Source organism: Coturnix japonica, chromosome 24 (assembly GCF_001577835.2).
Source record: "Coturnix japonica isolate 7356 chromosome 24, Coturnix japonica 2.1, whole genome shotgun sequence".
NCBI lineage: Eukaryota > Metazoa > Chordata > Aves > Galliformes > Phasianidae > Coturnix > Coturnix japonica.
Genome location: NC_029539.1, coordinates 3193266 through 3220408, shown reverse-complemented (window position 1 = coordinate 3220408; position 27143 = coordinate 3193266). Strand labels below are relative to the sequence as shown.

Sequence of the window (27143 nt, the reverse complement as noted above, 5' to 3'; positions counted from 1 at the left end):
GAGATAGGCAAGAAACAATCCATCATTGGCCATGCCCAGCAAGTGCGCTCGCCAACTGAAGGAAGGGACTCTCCTTTCTCCAGTCACCCTTCCTGTGTTTTTTTTCGCTTGCATCGCTTGGGGGCAGCTGACCCTATTTTAAGGCTGTGAAAACATCCACCTGAGATTTGCAAGTGTGATTCCTCTCCCCAAAGGAGCTGTGAATGCGGGTGCCGCCTGCCGTTACCTGCTGCAGCCCGGGGCAGGCACCCAAAAGCGAGCAGGGAGCTTTGTGCTGTTTGATCTCATCCCGTTTTTCCTACCAGGTCGCTTAGCCTCGTAGAGTGCAGTTATCCCAAATCCAAGTCAATGGGAAGAAATGTTGGTTCTTCCCATGCTGAACATGGTCGTGGTTGGGGCACAACAGCAAGAGCTGGTGCTGACTTCAGCTCTCAGCCATTGCTCTCTTGCCATGCTGTAGCATGGAGCTTGGCCAATACCAACATAGGGTGACCGCGCAACAACTTCAACCTCATTTGGTTTCTTAAGTAAAGCTCTCGTGTCTGTAGAAAATACCTCCAAACACAGGTCAAATGTGCTGGGAAAGGAGAAGGCAACTCCTGCCCTTGTTTTATTACTTTGAAATTAACATGATTTTAAGGGAGTCTCATGATTTTGAGTGGCCGCACCCACAATGTGTGTGGTTTTGGGGGGGTTTTTGGTTTGGGGTTCTTTAACGTACGGTTGGTAATAGTGCTGGTTTAGCTGGGGAAAAAAAAGACAACAAAAATGAAGGTGTGGGATTTGCATAAACCAACCCAAAAGTTTTGGATATCCCCCCAAACTCTCGCTAATGAACAATTAGCCAGCTGCAGGCCTGGTGGGGAGAGGAAGAGGAGGGAGAAGTAAAATTGAGTTTAAAACCAATGAAAAAAGGTGCACGGGAGGATTTGTCAAGAACACCCAGGATCCCGCCCACTGCGAAGCAGGGAGCCAGAGAATTCCAGGGACGGGGGAAGGAGCAGTGGGAGATGTTGTTGTTTTTAAATGGGGAACCGGTCCTTTGCCAAACCCACCTCCCGTTCTCATATTGTGCGATGCCGGGATGCAGCTACACACCCCTTTCAGGCTGGAAAGCTTCCAGATCATTCCGCTTGGCAGCTGTAAAAATTGATTTCAGTTTGGAAATGGCTCGTGCTCCTTCAACGCTCCGCTCCTGTTGGGATCCTCACCCAGGCGGGATCGATTGCTGAGACACAGACAACTTCATTTCTTTCTTCTTTTTATTTGGGTGTGGGTACTGTTTGGACTTGGATGACGGCGCTGTGTTGTGCTGACCCATGGATTGCCAGCAGGGGTGACGTTTATTTATTTATTTTTCACTTTTTTGGCTTAATTTTATTGGTATTGTTTAATTTTTTTAACGTACCCTCAGGGAAGGAAAAATACCAAAAGCCATTTCCCTCTGCCGAGCTGATGGCTTAAGGGTAGCGGTGCTTTGCCGAACCTTTTGCTACCATTTATTCAGTCCTTTAAACGCATTGATAGCAATCAAAGAAGCTCTTCCATCTGATTTCTTTCTTCGCCAGGCCGTGCAGGATGATCATGCCAACCTGAGAGGTAGGAAAGAACTGGAATTCATAGCATGTACAGCCCTTGTCGCAAGGAGCTCATGTTATTGCAAAACGAGTTTCGGCAGCATCCAGAGCTGCAGTTGTAATGAAAGGAGGTGTTGTAACTCCTTTCCCTCCTCACAGCCCTTTCCAAAATGTTTATTGGGTCTGCAGTGATCGCATCTTCTCTTTCTCTCCTTGGGGGATGTTGTGCCTTTGTTTGCTTTACTCCAACTGAAGTGAAAACTCCGTTCAGGCTGAAAGTACACGCTCGGGCTGCGGTCTTTAGAAGGGACATTTCTTGCTCCCCTCTGCTGGTTGGAGGCCGCATCACCTACAGCACAACTCCAGCAAAGCGACCCTACTCTGCTTTTGGGTGATGTTGGGTTGGGGGCTATTTAACGGGACGTGGAAGGTGCAGCCTCAGTAGTTGGAGTGAATCTGCAATGCTGAGGCCGTGGATGAGGTCTTCAAGACGTGTCCTCTCAGGTTTTCTCCTGGTTTTTCCAGTTTGTGGGAATGGGAACCTCTCACATTGCCTTAGATTAGTACAGGGGTGGTTGAGATGAGCCTCGATCTGAGCACTCTCACACTCGGGCAGAACTTAAGCTGAAATCTGGGAACTGTTTGCTTGTATCTTTCCTTAGAGAAAATGTATTATAAGAGATCTATATGACTTTTTCTTGTGTACAGCACCTGCATGTAGAAGCTCCTCAGCTTTCAGGAATTAATCCATAAACTTCTAAATTGAGTTTCACCCCATTTCTCTCCCAGCTAAAAAATGTCAGCTAATGTGAAATGATGTAACGTTACCATCATTATACATAGAAGCAATATTAGAAATGAAGGTGGAAAGTATTCAGTCCTCACATCCCCGGGTAAATTATTCTCTGCTGATCCATTACAATGAGACCTCCCAGATTCTTGATGTTTTCTCATCGTTTGGTACATTTACTGCTGAGGGTGGTGCATCTTTAAGTCTGGAAGATAACGCTGCTTTTGGGGATCCTGCTCTTCATAACCTTTCCTCTCCTGCTCTGCTCTCCATTCACTGCTATCTACAGAGAAAAGCGTGAGGCCGCCCACAGCCAACAAAGGGCTGTGAGTCGTGGTCTATAGAGGGAAATAGCTGTGTCTTCCTAATAACATTATAGAATGCCTCAATGTTTTGTCTGAGGATAGCTTTAAAGCCTGCTAAGTCACTGGAAACTTCCTTAAGTGTTTTAATTAACGTGCTTTAATTGAGCAAACTGCAAATCCCCCCCCTTTGGTTTGGCAGAGCAGAAAACAATGTGTTGTAAACCAGAGAGCAGAAGTGGGGAACCACCCAGCCAGGGGTGGAAGCAGTGGGTCCAGACCTCACCCCCCTATTCCACAGCCATCCCTTCCCCATCTCTCCCATTTCCAGCTCTAACTGCCCCCCATCCCCCATGTCTGTTTCCTAACACCAGCATCACTTTGCTCTTTTCCAGATTAAAACTGAAGACCTCAGTGACTCCTTGCAATCTACAATCCCCCCCAGGTCAGGACACCTTGTACAGGGATCCTCAATGATGCCTGGAAGCCAGATAGCAGGGGTGAGTGCCTTTGCTGTGTGAGAGGTCAAGCCATACCCAAGGGAAAAGCCATTTTTGAGGCACTCAGTACATCTTTTGGCAGTGACAAAAAGAGATGTGAGGATATGATGGACACTGAATCAAAACAGTGAGTCTGTGCTGGCAATCAACATTCAGCAGGTCTGTGTAGTGCTGTGCCAAAGGATGCAGAGCGTTTGACATGGACCCAAAGGCAGACTGGATGTGTGCTTGGGAGAGATTTCTGTTGAGGGTTTGCTAAGGAAAATCACACCACGCTCAGGAAATCCCTTGAGCTGAAAATAATTGGAGGCTGAGACAGCACCAAGGGGAAGTGTTGGCTATGTTTGCCTTTGCCTTCCTCTTTGCCTGCTTAATGCCATCACTGGAGTTATCAGCCTAGACTAGATTAACTTTTAATCTGAACCAGCATAGCCAACTTGGTACGTGTCTGCTCCAATCGATATACAGCAGAGAAGACATTTATTCTTTGGTCTTATTGGAGCATTTTTCTCCCTATCCTAAACAAATGCCAACTCTTATTCCCCAGTCCCTAAAGATGATGCAGGGACCCTGTGTGAAGGAGCACCCAGCATCTCTCAGTCCCTATTGGCTGTTCTGTTCAGGGCAAAGTGGGGAAAGCCCAGCAGAAATGTGGCAGAGAATGGAATTTTTCTTACAAAGCCAAGAGCTGGAGCAGCTCTGGACCTGCAGCTCTCCTGTGCACAAAGGACACATGTAAGATGTGCCAGCAATTAAATGAGAAGCGTGAATAGGGCCAAGGACAGAGTAGAAGATCGGGGAGTGGGGAACCTCACAGGGAGGTGATGCTGTGTAGAGAACTGACATCTCTGAGCTTTGTTGTTTGCTTTTCCCGTAGGACATGAGCTCTCTCCACACCCTGCAGCAGCTCGTGTTGCTTCCCGGCCACATGCAGTCCGTCCCCCAGTTTCTCCTCTCCCAGTCCCAGGCAGGGCAGCAAGGTAAGAGCAATGAAAGGAGCGTTGCCATCGGCAGATCCTTACTAGGAAGAGCCCTCCCTTCTCTTTAGTCGCTTTAACTTGAGCCGCTGGGTCTCCCCAACCCTATGCTGTGTCACCAGATGGGTTTCCCCGTCCCCCGTGGGGTTCCCAGCTGCGGACGGCTCTTGGATGGGTCCGGGGCGGAGGCGCTGCGCTGTGCGCTCCTCGAGTGCCACCTGGGGGCCGCCCCAAATCCTGCTCCGTCTGTGGGGCCGGGTCGTCTATGGGGAGAGAAAGGACTGAAGGCTTAACCCAGTGCTTGTGCAGGTCCTCCTGGCGTTGTCTTTATCTCCAGCATTTGGATGGCGTTGCTCCACCAAGCGCCGCACAGACATGCCATTGATGCAGCTTGTGCTGCTTTCGGACGGATATATCCCTCAGCTCCCAGCCTGCCCTTCATTCACATTCTTATTTATTCCAGCACAGAAGTCCCTCTCTACAAGCCAAAACTCAGGGCTGTAAACCCTAAAAGTTCTGCGACTTGAGTGCAGCCATACACACACAGCTCTAAAGAAGTATTATAGTGTGGGCAAGTGGGAAACCTGTCTCTTACCTACACTGTACTGAGTGATGTATCAAGAAACTCTCTGATGTATGTTTGACAATAGATGTACATTTGACAGCAGCCCAGAATTTAGAGCTGGCAAAGCCGGGATAATCTATTTCTCGCTGCCTGGGTTTGTTCATATATAATAAGAAACACATGATGCTGGAAAACAGAACTTTGCTTCCTTTGATAGAGTTACGTTTTCTGCTGTTAAGCAGGCTGCTCTGGCAGCTGCAGCCCTTCCAACAGATGGCCACTTGTTTGGTTGTGACCCCTTCTGCTTCCAGACTTGATGGAGACGGGATGCTCTGGCGTGTGGCCAGTGGGTTGTGCAAGAGCACTTCCATTTGAATAGATGATTGTCAAGCGTTAATGACCCTCTGCTGTGTGCAGGCACAGCCACTGCAGAGTGAAAGTGGAGGCACAGCTGGGTTTGGTGCAAGGAGAAGCTTGGTGAGGGTGAAGCACCTCATAGTGATGAGGTGCAATGGGGCAGACCTGAAGTCATCCCTTAGGCCTTGCATCCGGAGTTCTGACTGATGGGTACATTAGGTTATGCATTTCGTGGCCAAAGGGTCTTGGCTGTGGCTTCAACCTTTGCAAGAGGCTGCTGGTTTTAGGTCGATTTTAGTGCATTCGAGCTGTTTTTAAGGCTGAGAAGTTCCCAGGGCTGATTCATTATGCGGTGGGTAGCAATGCTGGATGAGAATGGGAGAGCCCCGTGCTGTAAGGGTAGAATCCAGCAGCCGGGGAGATGCTGGGAATGCTCTCAGCCAAAATATTGCTGTTGAAGACTTCATCTCACGAAAACAGCCCGAGTCTCATCAGCTGTCAGACCGGTGATTCCTGAACCCAGTCCGTAATTTTCCTTTCAGCTGGAGCTCAGCTCTTGCAGAGGTGTTCAATCATGTTTTTAAAGACTCCAAATGACAGAGCATCCGCCATGTCCCTAGGCAAGCCATTCCTGTGATTAATTACCTTCTCTGTTAAAAATGTGCACCTCATTACCAGCCTGCATTTGAAATTCAAAGTTGTTCCAGCATTAACGAAGGCTTATTGAGGCCCCAATCTAAATAAATAAATGGGATCCTGCACGTTCAGATCTGAATTAAAATAGGAAAGAGAGAGAGATTCTGGAGATGATCTTTTTTTTCCCCCTTTTTTTCAGCACAAGTCCATAAATGTCTGCAGATTTCCATATAATTGTCAGTTCCAATCAATAGAAAATATTGCCTGTTTCAAGAAGGGCCATAAATCCTCACTAACCTCCTCAGCCTTCACCCACAACAGACATCAAGAGCCCAACTGAATGTCTATGGATCTACAGTGCTTTAGTTGCTACTAAATCCTTTAGGACATTCCCTGTAGGATGTATGGGCTTGTGCACGGCAGCTTGTCAACTAAACAATTCCATGGCGTCCATAAATACTATTTTTTGTTAGTTTTATAGATTTCCTCTCCTTTTTTTTCCCCCTCCTTTCATCATCTCTTGTCGGCGTATAAACATTCCAAGAGACATTCAATTTGTTTGAAATAGAGCAGGGCAGAAAAGAAAGGGTCAGACCAACATGGCGCTTGGAAATGAAATGTATTGTGGAGAACAGATTGGGCAGGTTCATGGGATTGACTGTAGGATCAGGATATTTCTAACATGATCGAGTACCTGAAAGCTGGAGTCAGCAAAGCTCCTCTTGGAAATAAGGTGCACTATCACTGCCGTTACAGTGATTAAGTGCTAGCAGAGATCACTGCTAAGAATGTGATAAATTCTCTGCAGCTTGACATCTAAAACCTAATTTAGATGTCTATAGGAGATGTCTGTGTCCTACCTGAACCTGATGTTAATGAGCTCCATACAGGGATCGATGACTGAAGTGTTTTACCCACACCATTACTCTCATAATCCCTTTCAGGCTAAAAGACCATGAAGTAAAAAAGTAATAATCACAAACAAAACCCAAACTTTCCTGTCTTATAATCCGCTTTGGAGCCACTCTCATTCGTAATGGCCATAAGTCCTAAAAGTCAGGTATTCTGAACACGAGCTGGTTCAAGTTCTCCATTTAGAGCTTCTTGGACCTTTCCTATGGAGCAACTCTGGGTGCTGACAGAGGAGTCCATCTGATGAGATGTCTCTCTTTTCTCTCCCCAGCCTTGCAGCCCAACATCCTTTCCTTCCCCCAGCAGCAGGGCAGCCTTCTCCTCTCCCAGCCAGGACCCAGCCTGGCATCACAGGTAACTTCCCCCATCATATGTTGCCACCTGGGAAGCATCCATCTGTGTAAATCACTGCTTCATGAATGACAATAGAAGTTGACCCTATGCATTTCTGTGGTTGTTTCACAGGCCGTGGGCCGCTCTGGGCTCCCTGGCTCATCTGTTGAACCCCACCTGGATGTACCCCAGCACCTGCAAGTGGCCAAACACCTCACTCCATCCGGAGCATCCGAGGAGCCCAGCGACCTGGAGGAGCTTGAGAAGTTCGCTAAGACTTTCAAACAAAGGCGGATCAAATTGGGGTTCACACAGGTGAGCAGCTTCCTCTATAGGAACCACCAGTGTCACTCAAATGGGAACACGTTGGGCTGGGGGAGTTTGGGGTGGAGGAAGAGTGTATAGGGATGGAACAATGGCAGATACAATGGTAGATATAGGTTTGCCTTCTTTGGAATTGGAATATCCCCTTCCAAATGTATTGTTCCCTGGCAGGGCGATGTTGGGCTTGCCATGGGGAAGCTCTATGGCAATGACTTCAGCCAAACCACCATCTCCCGCTTCGAGGCTCTCAACCTCAGCTTTAAGAACATGTGCAAGCTCAAACCTCTGCTGGAGAAGTGGCTGAGTGACGCGGGTAGGTAACATTCAATGCGTTTATTCACTTTATGAGGTGCCACAGCTCCCAGAAGGGGGCTGGAAATGAAAAGAACTTGAGAGATTCAGTATCTTCCCTTTTCTCTTCCCCTAGAATCTGCTCCTTTGGATTCCTCCATGAGCACTCCCAGCTCCTACCCCTCCGTGAACGAGATGTTCGGACGGAAAAGGAAGAAGCGAACCAGCATTGAGACCAACATTCGCTCCACGCTGGAGAAAAGATTCCAAGATGTGAGGAGAGAATGTTTCAATGTGTTGGGAGCTCTCCATCACTTTTCTGTTTGTTTTAATGGCAGGTTAGGAGTGTGCTTGGGAAGATGCCTCCTTGCGCTCTTCTCTTTGGGAGCTGCTGGGGGGCTCCTGTAGGGTGTAGGAAGGAATCATTTGTTTTCATGACAAATCACTACAAAGAGCTTTTGGTTAATTGGGATATATCACCCATTGAACGTTATTCATCAGAGCTCTTTCTGCCCAGCCCTTGTTTTTTTTTTCCTGTATTCTCCATCACTTCTGATCATGTCCAATTTTCCTCCTAAGGCCGTTGATGAGAATGAAAGACAGTCACTTTCAGGTCTTTCCAGGCACTTCATTCTTTAGCTAGTTCATATTGGTAACAGGAAAGCTGCCCTGGCATTGCCATGCTGGGTTGTCTTCAGCTCAGATCAAAAACCACAGAGCTAAAAGCTGTCAAAGTGTGCCAGAAAATGAGTGAGTTGGGGGGAAAAAGATGTTGGGGTACGTTTATAAACAGGGGATGGAGGAAGAAAGAGGTGAAATGGTTTTGTGAGGTGGTGCAGGGGGTACAAACAGCACTCGGAGCTGTGTCCTATAGCCATGACCTTCCTCTCCAGCTACTACTGAAGGTGCTGCTGGGTTCAAAGCATCGCGTGCTTTGTGCAACAGCAGAGCCAGGCACTGTGACTCATCCCCGCTGATTCCTTGCAAGCTGATGTTGAATCAGAGGCGCTTTTCTGGTTCACAGCACGTGATCTCTCGTACAAATGTTTACCTTTTGCCTTAGAAGCAAATTTTCTGCCATCTCCAGTTTACAACCCACCCCACCCTTGTCCAGCAGCAGAAGAATGCACTGATGCATTAAGTCAGAGATCTCTGGAGCCTTCTTTAACCTCCTGCTATTTCTTAGCAGAACCCCAAGCCCAGCTCAGAGGAGATCTCCTTGATAGCAGAGCAGCTCTCCATGGAAAAAGAGGTGGTTCGGGTCTGGTTCTGCAACCGGCGCCAGAAGGAAAAACGGATCAGTTGCCCCATGCCATCCCCCATCAAATCACCCATCTACAACTCCAGACTGGTGAGATACTTGGGGTTGAGGAGCCAGCTTCCATCCATGCAGAAAGCCCTTCAGTGGTGTTATCTGTCCTTATCTTCCATTGTGTCCATTGTGTAACCCGTGACACATTGCATGTTCCCATTTTGGCAAGAGTATTTTTCATTCCCAAGACAGAAGGAATGGTGAGAGTTAGTAGCAGCACATCCTGTGAATGCATCATGCAAAGTGCTCATCAGTCACCCTGACCAACGCATTGCCTGTAGTTGAAGTATCTCAGTTGGACTCCGGATGCCCCAGGCTCGCTTTGATTACAGCCATCACATTAGTAATAGTCACATGAGAGTTCTTGCCAATGAAGAGCTCCTCATAGGAAATGGGGCTATTTGTGCTGAGACCTGAACAAGCTGGGGCACTGCTGAGAACATCCAGAGGGCAGCAGTTCCCACTTACTGGGCATCAGCCATTCCAGAAAGCCTCACCTCAGGCTTTTCCATAGCTGACCTATACATTAAATCAGGCACGTGTAATACTCGTTCTGCTTTCTTTGCATGACCCTGGGTGTGGGAGTTGTGTTTGTCCAACAGAGTATGAAGAGGTGTATGGGGGGGTAGGGATCCACACCCTGACTGCCTGCCTCTGTTCCTCCTCAGGTCTCTACCTCAGGGTCCTTGGGGCCCCTCTCTGTCAACCCGGTGCACAGCACCATGCCTGGGACAGGTAAGCCCTTACCAACCACCTCACTCCCATTCCTTCCCTCCCTCCTGTGCTCTTGCTCTCTGGCCACTTGGCTTCCAGGCCAGGATAACCCTAGGGAAGTAGCCCGGCATAGTGTTATCTGAGGGGTGAGAAGAGCAGAACCTTTTTATTGGCTGGAACAAAGCCATGGAAAGCATCACGGGTGTGCTAACACCTCCAAGATAATCCCATTGGGATGCTGAGCTTTGGGAGCTGCACATCAAGCAGCCAAAGGAGGGCACTCCAGCACAGGGTGGGAACAGGAGGCTGGAGGGGCTGGGGCAGAAGGGAGTTTCCAGCCTCATTCTGCTCTCTCTGCCATGCAGTAACATCATCGTGTTCTCCAGGGAACTCCAGCAGGCCCTCATCCCCTGGCAGTGCCCTCCACGCCAGCAGCCCCAGCACAGCCCAGAGCAACTCTAAAGCTGCCATGAACTCATCCGGTTTCAACTCTTCAGGGTAAGGTGGAATGGGGGTGGACGTGGTGCAGTCCCATAGGTAGAGAGAACAGAAAAGCAGCGGGGCTTTGGGGCAGAGCATGCAGCCCTGTAGAGGCCCCAGCAATATGGGGGCATGCCATTACACTCACAGGCTCTGAGTCTTATTATATCACTATTATATCCCCACTGCTCTTCCCTCTTGTGCCCATGGTTTCTGCTGCTCGCTGCACGTGGCATCACGGATGCTGCGTTGGGAGGAAGGCAGCTGAGAGCAGAGGGCACTGTGTGTAGCTGCTGGGCTTTGAGTCACGGATCACCCCGTGCCATGACTCAGAGATGTGCTTACGCAGAGGAAGCCCCGCAGCCAGGTGTGGGAACCAGCAGCTCAGTTCAGATAGACAGGGGGTTATATGAGCTTCCTGTAGGGCAAAGGAGGCTGCCAAGTCTAAGCAGGAACTCAAGTGGGATAAGAATGGGGTTTTTTTTGTGTTTCAAGGGGCAAAGTTACCCACGTGGTGATGGTAGCTCTGATTCATTATGTCGCACGCAGATCTTGGTACCGATGGAACCAACCTACCTACCTCCACTGAGACCGCTCCGTCCTGTGTACGAGGGGCTCTGACCTCCAGCTATGGACCAACTACTCCAGGATCAATGCTTGGGGCAACATCTGGCGGCACGGTGCCTTCCAAGCACTGCCCCATGAAGGCCGTGCTTAGGGGAACCCTGAGCAGCAGAACTGCAGGGACTCAGCCTGACCTCCCCGAGGATCTGAACACCGACAGTGACATTTTAACTCTCTTCCATGCATTCATTCACTCCAAGAACGAGCCCTTGCTTAGCTCTATCAGCATGAAACACTGCCCTCTGCTTGCAAACCTCTGCGCTCACACCGGACTGTCCAGCAATCCCTCATCTGGAAGGATTCCTATGTCAGGACCCTCTTTCCCCCCCCCCCAACTCATTTCAGAGCTTCCCACGAGAAGGGTCTGCCATGCTGTTAGTGTCACGCACACGTACCAAACCCCCCAAAACTGAGCCGAGTTCACCCAGTTCATTTCACCAGAGACCCGTGTCTAAATGGCAGCCTTGGTTTCCCATTGGCTTCCAAGGCCAACGACTGTGCTTTACCCACCACTGCGCTTGCTTTGCTTTGAGCCCTTCTGCTTTATTTCTGATTTTTTTTTTCTTTCCTTTTTTTTTTTTTAATTAAATATTTTGCATTTTTTTCTTTTTCTTTTTCATTTTATTTTATTTTATTTTTTGCTTAAAAAAAAAACATTGCCTCCTTTTGCAAAACGTGTGTCCAGGTCTTATTATTGCTCCCAGCTGCCCAATGGAGGACGGCGCTGTTTGCAGCTTCCAACTGCAGTGACCACACAGTCTATTTGTGGAGGTCTGATGGGACAAAGACAAGCATTGGCCATCTCTTCTTTCTCTCATTCATCCATTAGGCTTTGTGTGATACCAGACCTGCAGGGCAGTGATGCAACATGTTGGTTGCCCCATGCTGTAGAGGATGGAGCTGTTCTATTCTCTACCCTCCTTCCTCCTTACAGGAGGTTGCACTGCTCAGCCGTGAGAGCAGAGAGAGTTGGGTACAAGTGATACCAAAGGGTGGGAAAGATTCTATATTGCTGGGGAGGTCATGGTCATGTCATGATTCCTCACACAAAGGGGTACATATTTAATGTTGTTAAGTCAATGTGGATTCCTGGTTGGGTTGTCAATGGGCACAAGGCAGTGAAACCAGAGGAAATGGGTGTTCGGCTCACAGGTTGTAAATAGACATTTTTTGAGCTCTGGTTCCTTTTGTTGGTTTCCGATGACTCTTTTTAGGCAAATGTGAGCTTTTGGTTTGGTTTCTTTTCCATTCTCTCCTTTGATGCTTCTTCTTGGGGACAAAATGTATTCGATTCAGTTGTTTCTTATCCATCAGTGCTGTGTGATGAGGTGGTTGCCGTGGGGGTCTGCGGGCTGCACAGGGGTCTGAGCTCCTTCACACAACACACTGAGCCCCACGTTGTGTATAGAACCCCATCTGCTGCTTCACGTGAGGTGTAGGGAATAGGGGCAGACGTTGATTGGAACGAGAGGGGAGTGAGAATGACAAGGTAACCTTTCTGTTTTGTTTTGTTACTGAAAGAAATAGAAGATATTTCCTTTTGAATATTAAATCTTTCAGCCGAAACATTGAAATGAAACTTTGGTTGTGATTTAAAAGATGAAATGAATTCTATATGCTGGGAAAGTAAAAGGGGAGCGCTGAGCCAACCTCTGTATGGCCGTTCCAAGGGCAGTTCTTCCCCCTCAGCCCCAATGCATGGAGTGGGGGGTGACCAATGGCTCCGATGTGATGTATGTGTCTGTCACCTTGGGTACTGGGAATACTGATGGGATAACGCATGGGATGAATGCATTGAGATGTGCATGATGCCATCTCTCATTTCCCAGCTGGTTCCCTCACTTCCTGCATGAGCTGGGATGGATCATTTGATCCCTATTAGGTGATGGTGATGGCAATCCCTCCCTTCCCTTCTCTTGGCCCTCAACTTGTGCAAAGCACAACAGTTCACAAGTGGCAAATGTGGCACTGTGTTCTGCTCCCACCCCAGGGGGCATCAGTTATAGTGATGTTACAAATCAGTGCTGTGAAAGTCTCACATTACCTCATAGATAGGAGCATTCTGATTGCCCTCATAACCCCATCCTGCACATTTAAACAGCCAACCCCGTGCTAACCCTATAGCTGAGCTCTAAGCACTGCTGGGTTCAGGGTCAGCTAATGGCACCCTTCAACCCCTGGTAGAGGGTCTTGGAGGTTTTCAAGCCAAAAAGTGAGCTTGCTACCATACCTGGCAGGAAATATGGCTTTCCAGCCCTCCCACATCCATATAACAGCAGTGCAGGGAACAACTGCTCATGATGGCAGTGAGAACTCCCATAATCTACAGAACAGCCTGACCTGTTACCCACGCAGACCTCAGCTGTTGGTGCATTCCTATCTGAAATACCTCTGGGTCCCATCCTATTGCTGCTGAGCATCGGGGCTGTGACCCCATTCACCTCCTGCCTGCAGAATGGCCATTCACAAGCTTGCTGGAGAAATGAGCTGATCCCTCGTAGCCCCACAATCAGGCTGACACAGCATTGCTCTGGGAGCTGAGCTTTGCTCTTCTCAGCCAGAACTCAGAATCCTCAGAATGGGGTAGAAGCCCATACAGGTGCTCAGGTGCACACAGGAGGTGCTACAGCATCACGAGTGACGTTCCTGCATGACCACTGCAGCAACCAGAGCTGAGCAATGTGAACACGGAGCCAGCAGGCTGTGACCTGATCCACCCACAGGATCGAGCTGTGCCTGGTAGGGGCAGGACCAGGAATTGGATATTTTGCTATTGATTTCTTTGAACAGAGTGAGCTCAGTTTAGGGCAGCAGGGCTTTGCTCCCTGCCCTTCTCAGCTCTCTCTGTGACCCGAGGGCTGTCCCGGAGCATCCTGAAGTGTCTCAATGTCCCCTCCAGGTCCATCCCCAATGCTCACAGCCCTGGGGCTCACCTTCCTGGTGGTTGTAATGCAGCACCCAACGCTCCTGGGCCTGCAGCTGAAATTCAGCCTCAATTTATGGATCTGGGTGGCTTTGGGAAGTGGAAACTGGAGCCTGAGCTGCAATGGGACCCCTTCCAAAAGCACCCTGAGATGAGATTTGAGTGCTCGGTGCCACCACCTGCATGGAGCCCTATGGCTGTAAGGAGGGTGTGGGGTTGTTGGGGACGTGGAGCTTCTTTCAGATGGGTTTTTAAGCAAATTGAGTGAAAACAGAACCAACACGACGCTGACTCCGAGGGTTTGGGAGCAGCGTGGCCCTTCCTGGTTACTCACCTCTGTTCTGGTTCACTCTTCCTGTTCGGCGTGTTCCTGACACCTCCAGCGCATCCCTCCCCTCTCTCCAGCCCCTATTTCCATCCCCTTCTCCCCACGCCTTGAGCCCTCCCACCAGAACAACAACTCCACGACGGCGTGCGAAACCGGACAGAGAACGCAAAAAAAACCCTTAAAACAAAGTGTGTTTCCCGTCCCTATGGGGTGAGCGGAGGGCAGGAGGTGGGCGGGCAGAGGGAGGAGGGCAGGATAGGATAAAAGCAGCCGGAGAGCTCCGCACCGCCTCTCCGGGCTGAGCCGCTCCCGTAGAGCCGCGAGGGAGGGAGGGCAGCTCCGGGTGAGCAGCGGTGGTGCGGGTGGGAGGGGGGGTCTGCCCAGCCCCGGGTACCACCCCCATCCCTGGGGTACTTGGGGCTGGATAGGGCGGCGGTGCGGTGATCGGGTTCGTTCCCACGCGGCTTAGGGCGGGGGAAGGAGGAAGGGCGTTTGGGGAAGCGGTGCTGAGAAGAGACGGCTGCGTTCAGCCCAGCGCTGTGCTCGTGGGGTGGGTGAGAAGCTTTGGGTTTCGTGGATACGGGTTGGGTGAGCATCCCCCGCTCACTGCTCCCTTTCTCTCCGTTCAGCAGGATGCTCCCCATCGCACTGGAGGTGCTCGGCAGCCTCGTAGTCTGGTTGTGCCTCTATGCTGCTTTCTGCCTCTGGAACAAGCAGCGCTCCCCCGAGTGGAACTGCCGTCTGGTCACCCTGCTCCATGGGGCCATCGCCACCTGCCTGTCCGGGTACATCGCCCTCTGGGATGGCCCTTGGCCCCTGAGCCATGCAGGTGTGTGTGGGGCCTCACCCTGACATGTCTTCACGTCATCCCACGGGTGGGGAGCCGACTCCTTTTGCTGTCTGTCCTCTTGTGTGTGTTCTGGGGGCATGGCAGGGCTCCATCCAGCTCCATGCTTCTTCCTCAGCATCTCCTGCCTCGTGTTGTTGTCCTACCCAGGCACTTGCTGAGGGTTCTCAGGTTGAATTTCATTGGTGTCAGGTGTGGCAATGTGGAGAACAGGCTCGATGCTGTTTGCATCTGGAAGGGTATAATAACTGCTGGCACCAGAGCGTGGGCTTCTGTTTGTGCTTTTCTATCATTAAATCTCTAATAGTTCTGCTGGTGGGGTCAGGCACTCCCACCCTCCTTTCTACAAGGGCGGAGAGGGAGGGAGAAATGTGGTGTGGGCTGTGGGAGAGCAGAGTTGTGCATCCTGGTATTTTCCCATTGGATAAGCTTGGAAAGCAAAGAGCAAAGCTTGCAACCTGCGTTGCTCAGTGATCTAGAAGAATATCTTGAATGAGATGCCATGTTTATGCATGTTTTTCCTTTCAGGTTCACCAAACACCGCTCTCCAAATCCACGTGCTGTCCCTGACGTTGGGTTACTTCATCTTCGACCTGCTTTGGTGCTTGTACTTCCAGACAGAGGGAGACCTGATGCTGCTCCATCACACGCTGAGCATCTGTGGCATGGTGCTGGTGCTGGGGCTGGGCAAGTCTGCCACCGAGGTCAATGCAGTGGTGTTTGTCAGTGAGATCACCAACCCTCTGCTGCAGACCCGCTGGTTCCTGAGGGAGATGGGACTCTACCATTCCTTCCTGGGGGAGGTGGTGGATTTCTGCTTCGTGCTCCTCTTCCTGGTGCTGCGCATTGGCGGAGGAGCTCTGATCATGTATGCTATGGTGACGGCCCCAGATCCCAACTGGATCCTCAAGGGGGGAGGCCTGGCTATGTACATCGTGTCCTTGGGGTTCATGGTTGAGATCTGCCGCTTTGTTAGGAGGAAGATGTTGAAAAAGTACCATTCCTGGATGCACCTGAAGAGTGCGGATGCACCTGTGAAAACAAATGGGCACTTGGCAGCTCACTGACAGTGGCTGTGGATGGGGGCTCAGCTGCTGGAGCCTGAAACTGTGACAAGGGCTCCTAAAAGTGGTGTGGAACTGATATCGTGGCATTGGCCCCAAGCCGTGGGGAAGATGGATGTTCACTCAATGTGGGAAAGCTGACCAAATAGGGATTTCAGTGGGAACATAAGGAACATGGCCTGTTTGCTGAGCTGCTGTCCCTGACTGCTCCCTCTTCCAGCCCAAAATGCACAGCCTGCAGTGGGGCTGTGCTGGATCCATCCAATCCACAGCCCACAGTGCACAGCCTGGCTGATGTGTGATTGTGTTGGAGGCAGTGTTATCTCACAGTGTACTTGGAATATCTGATCTGGAACATCTCACCCTCTCCCCAGTGGAGCCAGGTAGGGGTGTGACCCAGCCAAGATGTACTCAGTATTGTTCTCTCTTCAAATGGGACAAAACACTGGACCACGTGCTTGAATGAGAGCTCGTCAACAAGGCTGAAGTGCCCATAGGTGGACAGTGGGGTTGTTCTTGGTGTGATGTGCTGTGGTACGTGAGGGTGAGGCAATGTTCTACCTCATTGTTTTTAGCAATACATTTCCTTCCTTTTAATACTTGCATTTAAAGAGATATTGATCTTGGACAGTGCACACCTCTGTTCCTTGCAAACAGGAGTCTGGAAGCAGACTTGTGCTGAACCTCATGGAGCTCATCACCTCACCTTGCACTGCTTTTGGAAGCTCAGGGGCTGTGTGTGTGAGGGCTGACAGAGCAGAACCCTCTCTGGATACTTTGCCTGTCCTGGAGCTGACTTGCTGCAGGCCAGGAATTCTGAATGCAAGGCTGACAGGAGTCTGGTGTTCATTTCCAGTGATGTTGAGGTGGATCTCGGTGTCACATCACTCCATACAGTTCTCAACATATGGATCAGTTCTCTTCTTTACCTCTCAGAATCGTGGTTCTGACTTTCCCCCTGGGGTTGTAATGTGAATTTCCCTTGACTTTTGTAGCAGCATCCTGTTGGAGCTCGAGAGTTGTGGGTTTGCAAGAGGGGAGAAGCTGTGTCACCTCTCTGCCCTTATCTTGCTAGCTGGGTTCTGCTCAGCACTGATATCTGGGCTGCAAGGTGTCTGGAGAGATAAAAGCTAATAGTATGAATGAACTGAACTTTAGGTGTGTCTTCTGGATGCCTCCCAGACCCCAGGCACACAGCAGGTCTATGGAGCCTGGTGCTCCTGGGGGGAAGGCAATTTGGAGTCATGGGTTGCAGTCAGAGCTCCCCGGGGTGATCAGCCATCCAATAAAGTTGTATTCTTGTTTTAAAAGGGAATGGTTGCCATAATGTTCTTTTGTTCTGGATCTGAAGGAGGCAGCCGGAGCTAACCAGGCTGGGCTGGATGGGGCAGCCTGGTCTGGTGGTTGGAACCCTGCTGTACCCTAATTCTTCCATGCAGAACAGCTGACTGTGGTGCCTCTGTGGGGTGGGAAGCAACGTGCCTTCAGGTGGTCGTGGCTGTGTCTCAATTCAGGCATAGCTTTAGTGTTAAACCTCTGCTGTGATGCTGGAAGGGCATCTGGCTCCACCCCCACCATCCCATTGCATTTCCTACTTGTTGACCTTGTGATGTGATTTTCTTATTGCTGGCACCTGACTCTTGTTTCTGTTAAACACCTGTGGGGGGATTTTAGCATTACAGAAAGTGACCACTGCTGTGCAAATGACTGTCAGCAGAGGTTTCTGTCCTGGGCTGTTTTGCTGATTGCTGTTAGTCTGCAGGCAAAGCATTGGGATAGCTGACTGTGCAACAAAGCAAAGGAGGGAATGAGTGGATGTGCTGCACCTCGCTGCTGCTGCCATCCATTGGGTGAGATTTAACGTGCCACCTCTCAGCTCAGTGCCCACACCCAGTTCTTTTTTTAAAGCGACCTTTAGCAATAAATGGCCCTATGTAGGCTTTGATTTTGGAGTCTCGGGGTTTTCTAGAGCTGTGATCATCGCTGCTGTTCCCACCTCGGTGAACAGGTTGCTCTTTACCCTGAGCTGAACGCTAGCACAGCTCCATCCCGTTTATTATTGGGGCTGCTACAGCTGGTCCAGCAAAGGCGGAGGAAGGATGCTATCCAACAGAGCGAGGAGCGTAAGTAGTGATGTCGGTAAGGATGCCGGGGCTGTGCGCTCTCAGCCTGCGGGTACAGCCGGTCCCATCCCCTTCCAGCGGCGACTGCCGTCCCTCCTCCCCGCCGCCAGGTGCCCCCCGCCCGCTGTCGTCGCTTCCTCTTCCCGGCGGCCCCATTGCCGCGACGGCGGCGCTCGGAGCGGTGGGTCTGGCAGCGCTGGGGCTGCAGGTGGGTGTTGGGCTCCGGGATGGTCCGGTCCGGTTGTGGGGTTCTGTTCTACAGCGATGCGGCTGTGTGCTGGGCTCCTCCGGGTATTGAGATGCGTTTAATAGCTCTACAGCCTGCTTTCACCCTCCCCCCCCTTCCTCCCAGCGCTGCTGATAGAATCAACCCTCTTATTGAAGAAATGGTGAGGATAATAATGTCATCGTTGCGCTTTTTAAAGGATGTTGCCCTTTTCGGAGGTGTAATTCATAGATGCAATACGTGCCGTGTATCCTAAGGGCAAACATTTAGTTTTGAGGCATGATTGGAAGAAGCCCCCACCTTTTGGGTGTAGGGAGATGTGTAAATGTCGCTCCTCCTTCTCCCGATGCTCCGCTCCCTTCCGTCGCTCTGGATTCCTCCTGCCTCACCCACCCTGACCCGGACGCCTCGAGCTCAGCTGCTGTCACCGGTCGGAGCGGTTCGTCGTGTCCGTGTTTCATCTCCCCGTGCTCCCATTAGAACATAATGGCTTTGTTTATCCCGCCCGAGCCCTGCTGGTGACGCTTAAAACAGGCCGGGCTGGACGGCTGTGAGTCAGCCCCGACCCCGCACCACGTGCGGTCTTCCCGGTGTTCTTCACCTCCAACGGGACCGGTGACACTCGGTGACACAGCTGTGACACGGCTGGAAGAGGTGCCATGACTCAGCTCCTTCTGAGCTCTCAGCTAGAACTATACATACCTCGTATTCCAGGTGTGTGGGCATCACTGCTAATAACCCTTTGGCATCTCACAGGTTTGAAGGTCTCGGTGCCAGGAAAAAGGGTGTGAGGTCCACAGGTGGGAGAGCTCAGCCCCATCTCACTCCTCTTTTCACCACCCCTATGCATCCCTGTGGAGGGGGCAGTGGGGTGGGAAGAGTAGTTAGCATTGGATCTAGCAAGACAACACATGATGTGGGGGCACCCGCTTATCCCAGCATGTCCAGTGCTGACATGATCAAATTTTAGAGCTCCTGATGCCTTTTGTCCTTCCATCCCCATACCAGGATGCTGCTTGCCCTGCCCCTGCGGGCAGCCTGTAGCCTGATGGCCTGGCTTTCCCTCTATGCCTGGTTCTGCCATCGCTACAAGCACCGGAGCTATGAATGGAGCTGCAGGCTGGTCACACTGACCCACGGCATCCTTGCTACGTGTCTCTCTGCTTACATTGGCTTTATCGACGGCCCCTGGCCTCTGAGTCACCCAGGTGAGTGGCAAGAGTTGTGGTGCAGATCCCTCCTGCTGCAGATCCCACCTCGTACCCTCTGTGCCCTAATGCTATGCCCTAAATCTTCATTGCAGGATCCCCAAACACAACCCTGCAGGTTCACGGGCTGTGCTTGAGCCTGGGCTATTTCCTCTTCGACCTCTGCTGGTGTGTGTACTTCCAGACGGAGGGTGCCCTGATGCTGGCCCACCACCTGGTGAGCATTGTGGGCATCACCGCATCGCTGGCGCTCGGTGAGTCGGCCGCCGAAGTCAACGCAGTCATCTTTGGCAGCGAGATCACCAACCCACTGCTCCAAGCTCGCTGGTTCCTCAAGGAGATGGGCTGCTATCACAGCCTCGCTGGGGACATGGTGGACTTCTTCTTCGTGGTGCTATTCACTGGGGTGCGGATTGGGGTGGGGGCTTGGCTGATGTACTGCGAGCTGGCCTCGCCAAAGCCCCGCTGGTACATCAAGCTGGGTGGTGTCATCATGTACGCTGTCTCCTGGGTCTTCATGGTCAGCATCTGCCGCTTTGCCCGGAGGAAGAGCATGAAGAAATACCACGCGTGGAGAAGCCAGAGGGGTGAGGAGCTGAGCCTGAGAACAAACGGGCATCTGAAAAGCCACTGATGCTGAGTAAGGACTTCCTTGAGCTCACGGGCTGGCAAGGAGGGGATCGTGCCTGAGATGCCGCTGTCGGGAGAGAAGCCAGCACACGTTGGCAGTTCTGGAGCCAAACTTATTCCTGGCATAACTCCATTGAAATGTAATGGTGGAGCTATGCCATGGGATCTGCAATGCTTGGCCTGGCAGAGGCTGGCTCAGCACGTGTGTAAGCACACCTTAAATTATATGACGGAAAGAAGGGCTACTGTTACCTCCTCAACACAACTGGTCCAGCAGCGTGGGTGTGCATAGCAGTGCTAGCAGCTCACTCCTTCAGCACTGGTGTGATCTTGGAAGAAATGGGAATATAGCACTAGATGTTGGTGTTCCGTGTTCTGTACAGTCTAGGCAGCTAGATGACACTTTGTCCTGCTAGGAAGAAGCAGGTTGGTGTGTTTTATGGGAGCTGGGGTTCCTGGCTCATCCTTCAGCCTGTTGGGTGACCTTGGGCAAGTCACTGAACTTCCTAACCCGGTGCCTCATTTCCCCATGTGTGAATGGGGGGGAAGGGGTGATGTTTCCATCTGTTGTGCACTTTCAGACCTTTACTCCAGAGGTGCTACAGAAACACAAAATGATGGTTGTATCCACTTTGCTCTTTATCCCAGTGTTTCCTTTGGGAGAAGTGGTTGAGCTACCCTTCCTAACTCCATTCTGTCACTTATTTGCTAACATAAGGATAACTCAGCAGCTCTGCTCAGTGTGAGCGCCTTGCAGGACTTGGTGCTCTGAACCCAAAAGGTGCCACCCTTGATGTGGAGCATTTTGGGGACCTTCTCCCTCCTCTTCACCCTGACTGTTAAAGCTCTCCAGCCACACATTCCTGCCTTTAGCTCTCTGGGTGAGCAGCGTTATCCTTTAGCAGGAGCCCCATCAGGACTTGCAGTTAGAGCGAGCATTGATGTTCTTCCCTAGGACTGTAGGTATCTGTTTTGACATCCAGGGATGTGTGGTGAGGGAATGTCCAGAACACATCCCCTAAATATGCTGCTTAGGGTGAGATGTTACAAAGCAAGGCTTGTCATCTGCCTATTGGGCTCCAGCATGGAATCCCAGCCCCAAGGTAGAAGTACAAAGCTGTATGGAGCACAGGGTGGGATCTGCCCTCAGGCCAACCTGCAGGCTGTAAAAGGGAGCTGCAGAACTAGCGTGAAATAATAACTCGTGTTTGAATTACTGTGTAATAGCAACTAATGTTCCACCAGTGAATGGTGTAGAAGCTTTGTATGATGTTTTATAAAATAAAGATTATTTAATTACATGAGGAATCTGGTTGATGTCTTTGGGTTGCAGCCCTTCTGCCGCGCTTGTGTTGCTGCACGGGTTGGCGTTGCCATTGGAAATCGTGTTTGATGTCAGAAGGTGAAGGTCTGTTCAGTGTAACTGATGAGAAATAACATTATTTTTCTCCTCCCCGGGTTTTACCCCAGTAATAAATCCCTTTTCCAATCAGAGAGCATTGATTCAAGCAGCAGCAAGAAGACTATGGCAGCGCTCACAGCAGCTTTGCCCTTACACATGCTGCTGCTGCTTTAATTATGCTGATGTGGAAAGAAAGCTTAGTGCTATAAAAACACTCGCTGTGGCGTGGCTTATCCAGGTTTAGGCACCGTAATACGCTGTCACAGTGGAAGCCCTGGGTAGATTAGCCTATCTGTGCCTCAACAAAGGCAGCAAAGTATTGCGTGTGTCCCAGTGACTTAAAGCAGAGAGAGGCCCTGTATGCATTTCCAGTGGGCTGGATGAAAAACAAGCTGTTTGTCTCTATAGGAAGAAAACAGTGTGGCTGTGTTAAAGCATGAGATGCTGGTGTGGAATCTGAGCAAAGCACAAAAGTCAGACTTCAGTTTTTATGATGGAGCTCAGCTATGAGACCTGCAGCTCTGTGTCAGGGCACGTTGCTTTACAAAGCTGTCTGTCCATCATTGAGGTCTGCAGGGGATGCTCTGCACACACAGCTGAGCTGTTTATCCCCAGGTTGCTCTCATTAGCCCATCGTCCTCATGTTAGAACGATGCCATACCCCACAACGTGAAGCTATCAGGGCTCTAACAGCCTCATAGAGTTGCCAACCCCTATCGGTGCGCACTGAGCTCCATTGGGAGCAATGAGCGGCCCTACAAGGTTCCCCCAGCAGGTGGCATCAGGGCCCCGGCTGAGCCCGGAGCCGAGCAGGGATGCTGAGCCTGCTCAGCTCTGCTGATAACCCCACACAGTCCCATATGAGGGACCCCCATGGATCTGTCCTTATCTTCCCACCTTTTAAGGCAGTTGATAGGACTCAGCATTCCTCCTGAGCTGAGATGTTCCAGGCTCTAATAGCTGGGATAGAGTGCTGGGATTCAGCCCCATAGCTTTAATGGGGGTCCAGGTTCAGATGGCAGCACTAACCCTAATTGTGGGGCACTGCAGCCACAAACCAAAATCCATTCGAATTGCTACCGCCCAGCATAATTGCTTATTGATTCCCCCCAAAGAATTAAAGCAATAAAGAAGTGCTGAGGCCTAATATGTCAATGCCAACCAGTGAGATGGATCTCCCAACCCTCTTTGGGTGCACAGAGGGGTTTATTGCATTGAAGGTGCAGAAATGAGCTGTAATGGGTACGGGCTCTCAGTGTTGGAGGTTCTGATGGATTCACGTCAGCACTCTCCTATTTTTCCTCTTTCTCCCCCCAAAAGGAAGCCGGGGAAGGAAGCACAGATTGCTCAGTACCATTTACACCATGATTTCATCCCACTTCCCCTCTTTACACCAAACTTCTCCAAAACAACAAAGCTCTCCCATCCTCCGGCACCTCTCACTTCTCTCCCTACATCCTCAACACCCCGAATTGGGGCAAAACCATTCCATTTCCAACCAGAAAGCTGCAGAATTACCTATATTTAGGAAGCCATACTTCACAAGGACCGAAAGAAATCTCCATCATCTCCTTCTCCAGAAAGTTTTATTTCAACTCCATCTTCAAAATGACTCTTTCGTGCCTCTTATGCTTTACTTTGAAGGTTGCTTTGGAGATAATTACCCAGATAATATGACAAGTCGGATTTCTTTAAGCAGGCGGAGGGATACAGCGGAGGAGGAGTTATTTTACCTCTCTCAGCGCAGGCTCCGTCTCTCCCAGCCGCCGGAACAGGAGGGGCGCGGCTCGCTGTGTGTCCCTCAGCCCAGCAGGACTTTGCCCGTAGAAACACAGGCCGAAAAGAGAACGGGGACATCGGGCTTCTCTGCGCTACGAGCCGGCCATGGCCCCCAGGGCCTAAAGGAGGCGGCAGGCAGCGGCCTAACCCCCCCCGCCCTGCCCGCCCCGCTCGGGCCGACCGGCGGGCGGTGGGTCGGGGCGGGCGGTTGCGGGTATGGGCGGCCTGCAGGGAGCACCGCACAGCGAGCGGAGCTTCCCTTGTTTGTGGGCTTTTTGATGAAGTTTGGCGTTGTTTTTTTTTCCCTTTGGATATTTAGTACGCCAAAAGTTGGGGATTTTTTATTTTTTTTCCCCTTTTTTTCTGTTTTTTTTTTTTTGCCCTTTTCTGAGGTGTTTTTCTCAGTGCGGGGGCCGCACTGACAGCCCCGCAGTGATCGTACCATGTAAATTGGATAACACGAGCTCTGGGCAGAGGCTCCAATGAGTGGCACACAGCCCGCAACCACGGACAGGTCAGTAGTTGGGAATCGCTCTTATTCCGGGCTTTGATTCGGGTGACAGCGCTTAAAGATGGGCTCTGAAAGCGAGATGGGATGGGGGGTTTATAGGGGTTGCTTTGGGATGTGTAGGGCTTCTGTCCTGCTGTTTCTTGGTGTCTTATAGAGTCGGTAGAGCAACTAGCACTGAGTGCTGCCCATAGATGTGCAGCCATCCATCCCTGCTGCAGCTGGGGTCAGCCCAGGTGAGGCTGCACTGTGCCCCTCCTGCCTTCCATAGCTTATCATTGGGAGGGTGGAAGAATGGGTTTTCTATCTCAAAGACACATCAGTGGCGTGGGGATGGGGCTATAGGTGCCATAGGGAGCTTGTGGTGAGCTGGGGGCCACATCCATGCTTCACATGTGTCCCTTCTGATGGGTTTTGTGCTGGGAGATGAGCTGGATAAAGACACCGAGCCTTTTTTCCCCTCTGTCACAGTGTATATGTATTAATATAGGCAGGTATGTGTTCCTGAGTTGCAGGCTGCTATCACATGTGTGAGACAGGTTAGAGCAGCATTGGGATTCTTATAAGCAGGGCGGCTGAGCGCTGCGTGAGGATGGAGAGCTGAACTCGCTGCTTGGGAACAACAAAATACTTTCCATTATTGAATTGGAATGGGCAAATTGAAAACGGAGCACAGCCCAAAAGGGGGGGGGGGGGAAGAAGTCTCCATTTCCTTTTGCGTTCGGTCACGTGGAGGGGATGTTTGTGTTCAGTGCTGTGCTCAGAGGACCTTTAATGCCAGGTAAGGTGCCCAATATCTGTATTGCCTCTTTACGTCTGGCTCTCGAGGGTGGAATAGAAAGCAGGTGCAATAGAAATAAACCTGACGCTTTGGGTGTCGTTAGAGCCGCACATGTCATGTGATGGGGTTAATTCTCCCTTTATTTATCAGTGACCTTCCTCAGGTTGGGAGCTGCCTTAAGAACATAACAACAAAACTCAGCTTGCATCTGTGCCAAAGGTGTTTGGAGCATAACACAGGGCCTGCTCTTTTCTCCACGTGAGCTTTGAATACTTGTCTTAAGAGTCTACACAAACCTATAAGGCAGCAGGTTGCACTTGTCCCATCCTCAGTGTGTCCTGTGTCTTCTTGGAGGTGGTGTGATGTATGGCAGTAAAGCACACGTGAATCAGAAGGGAAGTAAAAATGGCCATTGCTGGTGGTGTGATAAATGGCATTCTCATTAATGGGATTTCTATTTGGTCTCGTGGTGTTTGCTTCTTTTTCCCAGTGGATCTCAGTATCTGAGACTGAAATTGTCTGATAGGGGCCATTCCTGACCAGCTCCTCTGCTGCTGGAGATAGAAGGTGATCTTATAAAGTAATTCTAGAGGTTAGAAATGAACACACGAGCAGAAAGCAGCCCATGATGGCAGTGGTGTGAGCAGTGCAGGGTTCCCAGCCCTCACATTCACTTCCTCCTTCTCTCAGGAAGTTCTTTGACTTTCTCAGCTGCTGCTTTTCATAACCCAGCAGCTCGGATCTCACGGTTCATCTGCAGCCTCACTGCTCTGACGCTTCGTGTTTGCAAACACTTACACCCTCTTAATGTAATACTCTCCTTGCTGAGCTTGTGTTTGTTCAGAGGGTGGCATTTCTCTTAAGCCAGTAAGTCTTGGGGTGGGCATCTGCACTTGGGCTCTTAAAGTTGATGAGGGAAAACAGGGCCATTGAGGGGACATACAGGAGGTGTCAGGGGTTGATAGAGCACCTTCTCTTCCATTCTGGATACAGGAGGGGTTTGCTGTGCTCCTGTCTTATTACTTGGCTGCATTTCTAGTGCTGGGGTTGGAGATGGGGTCAGTCTGTGCTCTGAGGACCCCACAGTGGGTACAGCATTGGGCTGCCAGTGCTGGAGGGGGGCTGTGTGCCATGGGGAGGGGGCTGCCCCACTGTGCTGCCTTGGGGCATTGCTGGTGATGCATGGAGGGGTGAGATAAGGGCTGTGTTCTTTGCAAGGGCGTGCTGGGCTGGGATGGAGCTCAGCCATTTGCAGGCTCTGGTTGGTTGCTGAAGGATGATCACGCTGCTGCTATATCCTGTTATGACACCGAAGAAACATTAGTGTGCCATTAATATATATGTATGTTTGTCTCACAGTGTTTTTTTCTCCCTGTAATAGTTCTAAATGTGCTGCAGAGTGAAGCAATTGCTGGGTGCAGGACTCACCCCTGCTCTCTGCTGGAGCTCTCTGAAGGATGGATGCTCTTAGAGCATCTTGTGGGGCACTGGGAGCCTTTCTCAGTTGCCTTCCAATGGGTTTTATTTATAACAGCCCCATAGTTTCTGTTGCTATGGCTGAAAAACAGGAGAGGTAGAATTTACACATAATTACCCCTGGGAGGCTTTTAATTGCTGATTTGCTCCTCACTTGGTACTAAAATAGGTCCTAATTGCTTCTTATCTACCGAGATGCACTTTCCCTGTCTGAGGCTGTTTGTAAGACCCCAGTGTCACTGGGACTCCTGTAACTCTGTGGTGGGGGAAGGGCTCCTTTGGGTCTATGGGACAGGAGGAAGAGCTGGACAGGGAGCTGCAGTGCTGAGTTATTACCGGGTACCTCGATGTTATGACTGAACGTTTAGTTAAGAAACTTAACAAAACTCTTGTTTTGTTTCCACCGAAGCTGCCTGATGTTTGCTATTGGCCAGGAGAGAAGCAAACGCTCCCACTTGATGCTGCATAATTTATGAGGCTTTTTTTTTTTCCCTACTAGAGTTGAGGTGAGCTTGATTTTCTAGTTTTGAATAGAGCTGTGGGCGTCGTGATGATTTGGGTGGAGGCAGGAGCAGCATTTCGTGGTAGCCCCATTGTATAATTCTGCGTGCACACAACTTCTGTTACAGCTCTTGGATGTGTGAATCGGGAGCAGCACTGGATAAAAGCTGCTTCAGTGTCAGGCTGTTGGAAGCCTTGTTCAGCTCAGCAGCAATGGACACACTGAGCAACAGAGCTGGTCCTGGCAGCACTGAGCACCACCCTCACTCCTTAATCTGTTCCCTATCATATTGCAAAGCTGTGGGTCAGGCTCTGAGTATAAGCAGCCTGCATGAAGGTAATGCACAGTGCTACTCACCTGTACCAGTTGTATTATATATATCATAGCTGTATCTTTTAGGGTCATGATGAGGCTCTCAGCCTTCAGCCCACCCTGCAGCCTGGAGCTGTGCAAAGTGCCACCAAGAGAAGCAGTGTTTGCCTTTGGAGTCTGCATTATCTGCTCAAACATCCAGGTGGTCCTTGTGGTCACTGGGATGTGTGCTGGCCAAGGTAGGCTCAGGTTTTTGCTATCAGGTCTCCAGCCCACAGGTTTCTCACTAATACCTCTATCATCCATCTGAAAATTGATAGCAAGAGTCCCAGTTGAACTT

At 50.6% G+C, this 27143-nt stretch overlaps 4 protein-coding genes across 8 annotated transcripts in view; all 4 read left to right on the top strand.

The window, feature by feature from the left end:
• The window catches only part of POU2F3 (POU class 2 homeobox 3), a 33450-nt gene extending 22177 nt beyond the window's left edge, over positions 1–11273 (top strand). Inside the window, exons 5-14 of one of the 2 annotated variants that reach the window (XM_015884213.2) lie at positions 3065–3169; positions 4047–4149; positions 6888–6970; positions 7082–7264; positions 7445–7586; positions 7701–7837; positions 8754–8915; positions 9545–9611; positions 9956–10088; positions 10620–11273. In XM_015884213.2, the coding sequence (XP_015739699.1) occupies positions 3065–3169; positions 4047–4149; positions 6888–6970; positions 7082–7264; positions 7445–7586; positions 7701–7837; positions 8754–8915; positions 9545–9611; positions 9956–10088; positions 10620–10659 (1155 nt within the window). In that variant the 3' untranslated portion in view covers positions 10660–11273. The remainder of the gene's footprint in view (positions 1–3064; positions 3170–4046; positions 4150–6887; positions 6971–7081; positions 7265–7444; positions 7587–7700; positions 7838–8753; positions 8916–9544; positions 9612–9955; positions 10089–10619) is intronic. The other variant, XM_032449090.1, reaches the window with a different exon arrangement.
• A 2907-nt stretch (positions 11274–14180) lies between these two features.
• LOC107324290 (TLC domain-containing protein 5-like) lies at positions 14181–17171 on the top strand. 3 transcript variants are annotated; one of them, XM_015884207.2, is made up of 3 exons: positions 14181–14288; positions 14575–14774; positions 15321–17171. In XM_015884207.2, the coding sequence occupies exons 2-3, from the start codon at positions 14579–14581 to the stop codon at positions 15857–15859; spliced, it is 735 nt and encodes a 244-aa protein (XP_015739693.1). In that variant the 5' UTR covers positions 14181–14288; positions 14575–14578; the 3' UTR covers positions 15860–17171. The 3 variants fall into 3 exon arrangements, with proteins under 3 accessions (XP_015739693.1, XP_015739694.1, XP_015739695.1); XM_015884208.2 differs by having other exon boundaries at positions 14194–14288; positions 14578–14774; XM_015884209.2 differs by lacking the exon at positions 14181–14288 and adding an exon at positions 14397–14495 and having other exon boundaries at positions 14578–14774.
• A 932-nt stretch (positions 17172–18103) lies between these two features.
• Positions 18104–21347, top strand: TLCD5 (TLC domain containing 5). 2 transcript variants are annotated; one of them, XM_015884210.2, is made up of 3 exons: positions 18104–18187; positions 19214–19413; positions 19509–21347. In XM_015884210.2, exons 2-3 carry the CDS (start codon positions 19215–19217, stop codon positions 20045–20047), a joined length of 738 nt encoding a protein of 245 aa, XP_015739696.1. In that variant the 5' UTR covers positions 18104–18187; position 19214; the 3' UTR covers positions 20048–21347. The 2 variants fall into 2 exon arrangements, with proteins under 2 accessions (XP_015739696.1, XP_015739698.1); XM_015884212.2 differs by having other exon boundaries at positions 18172–18919.
• A 1843-nt stretch (positions 21348–23190) lies between these two features.
• ARHGEF12 (Rho guanine nucleotide exchange factor 12) overlaps positions 23191–27143 on the top strand; it is a 56700-nt gene continuing 52747 nt past the window's right edge. The window contains exon 1 of the mRNA XM_015884042.2: positions 23191–23738. Within this exon, the coding sequence (XP_015739528.1) occupies positions 23707–23738 (32 nt within the window). The 5' untranslated portion in view covers positions 23191–23706. The remainder of the gene's footprint in view (positions 23739–27143) is intronic.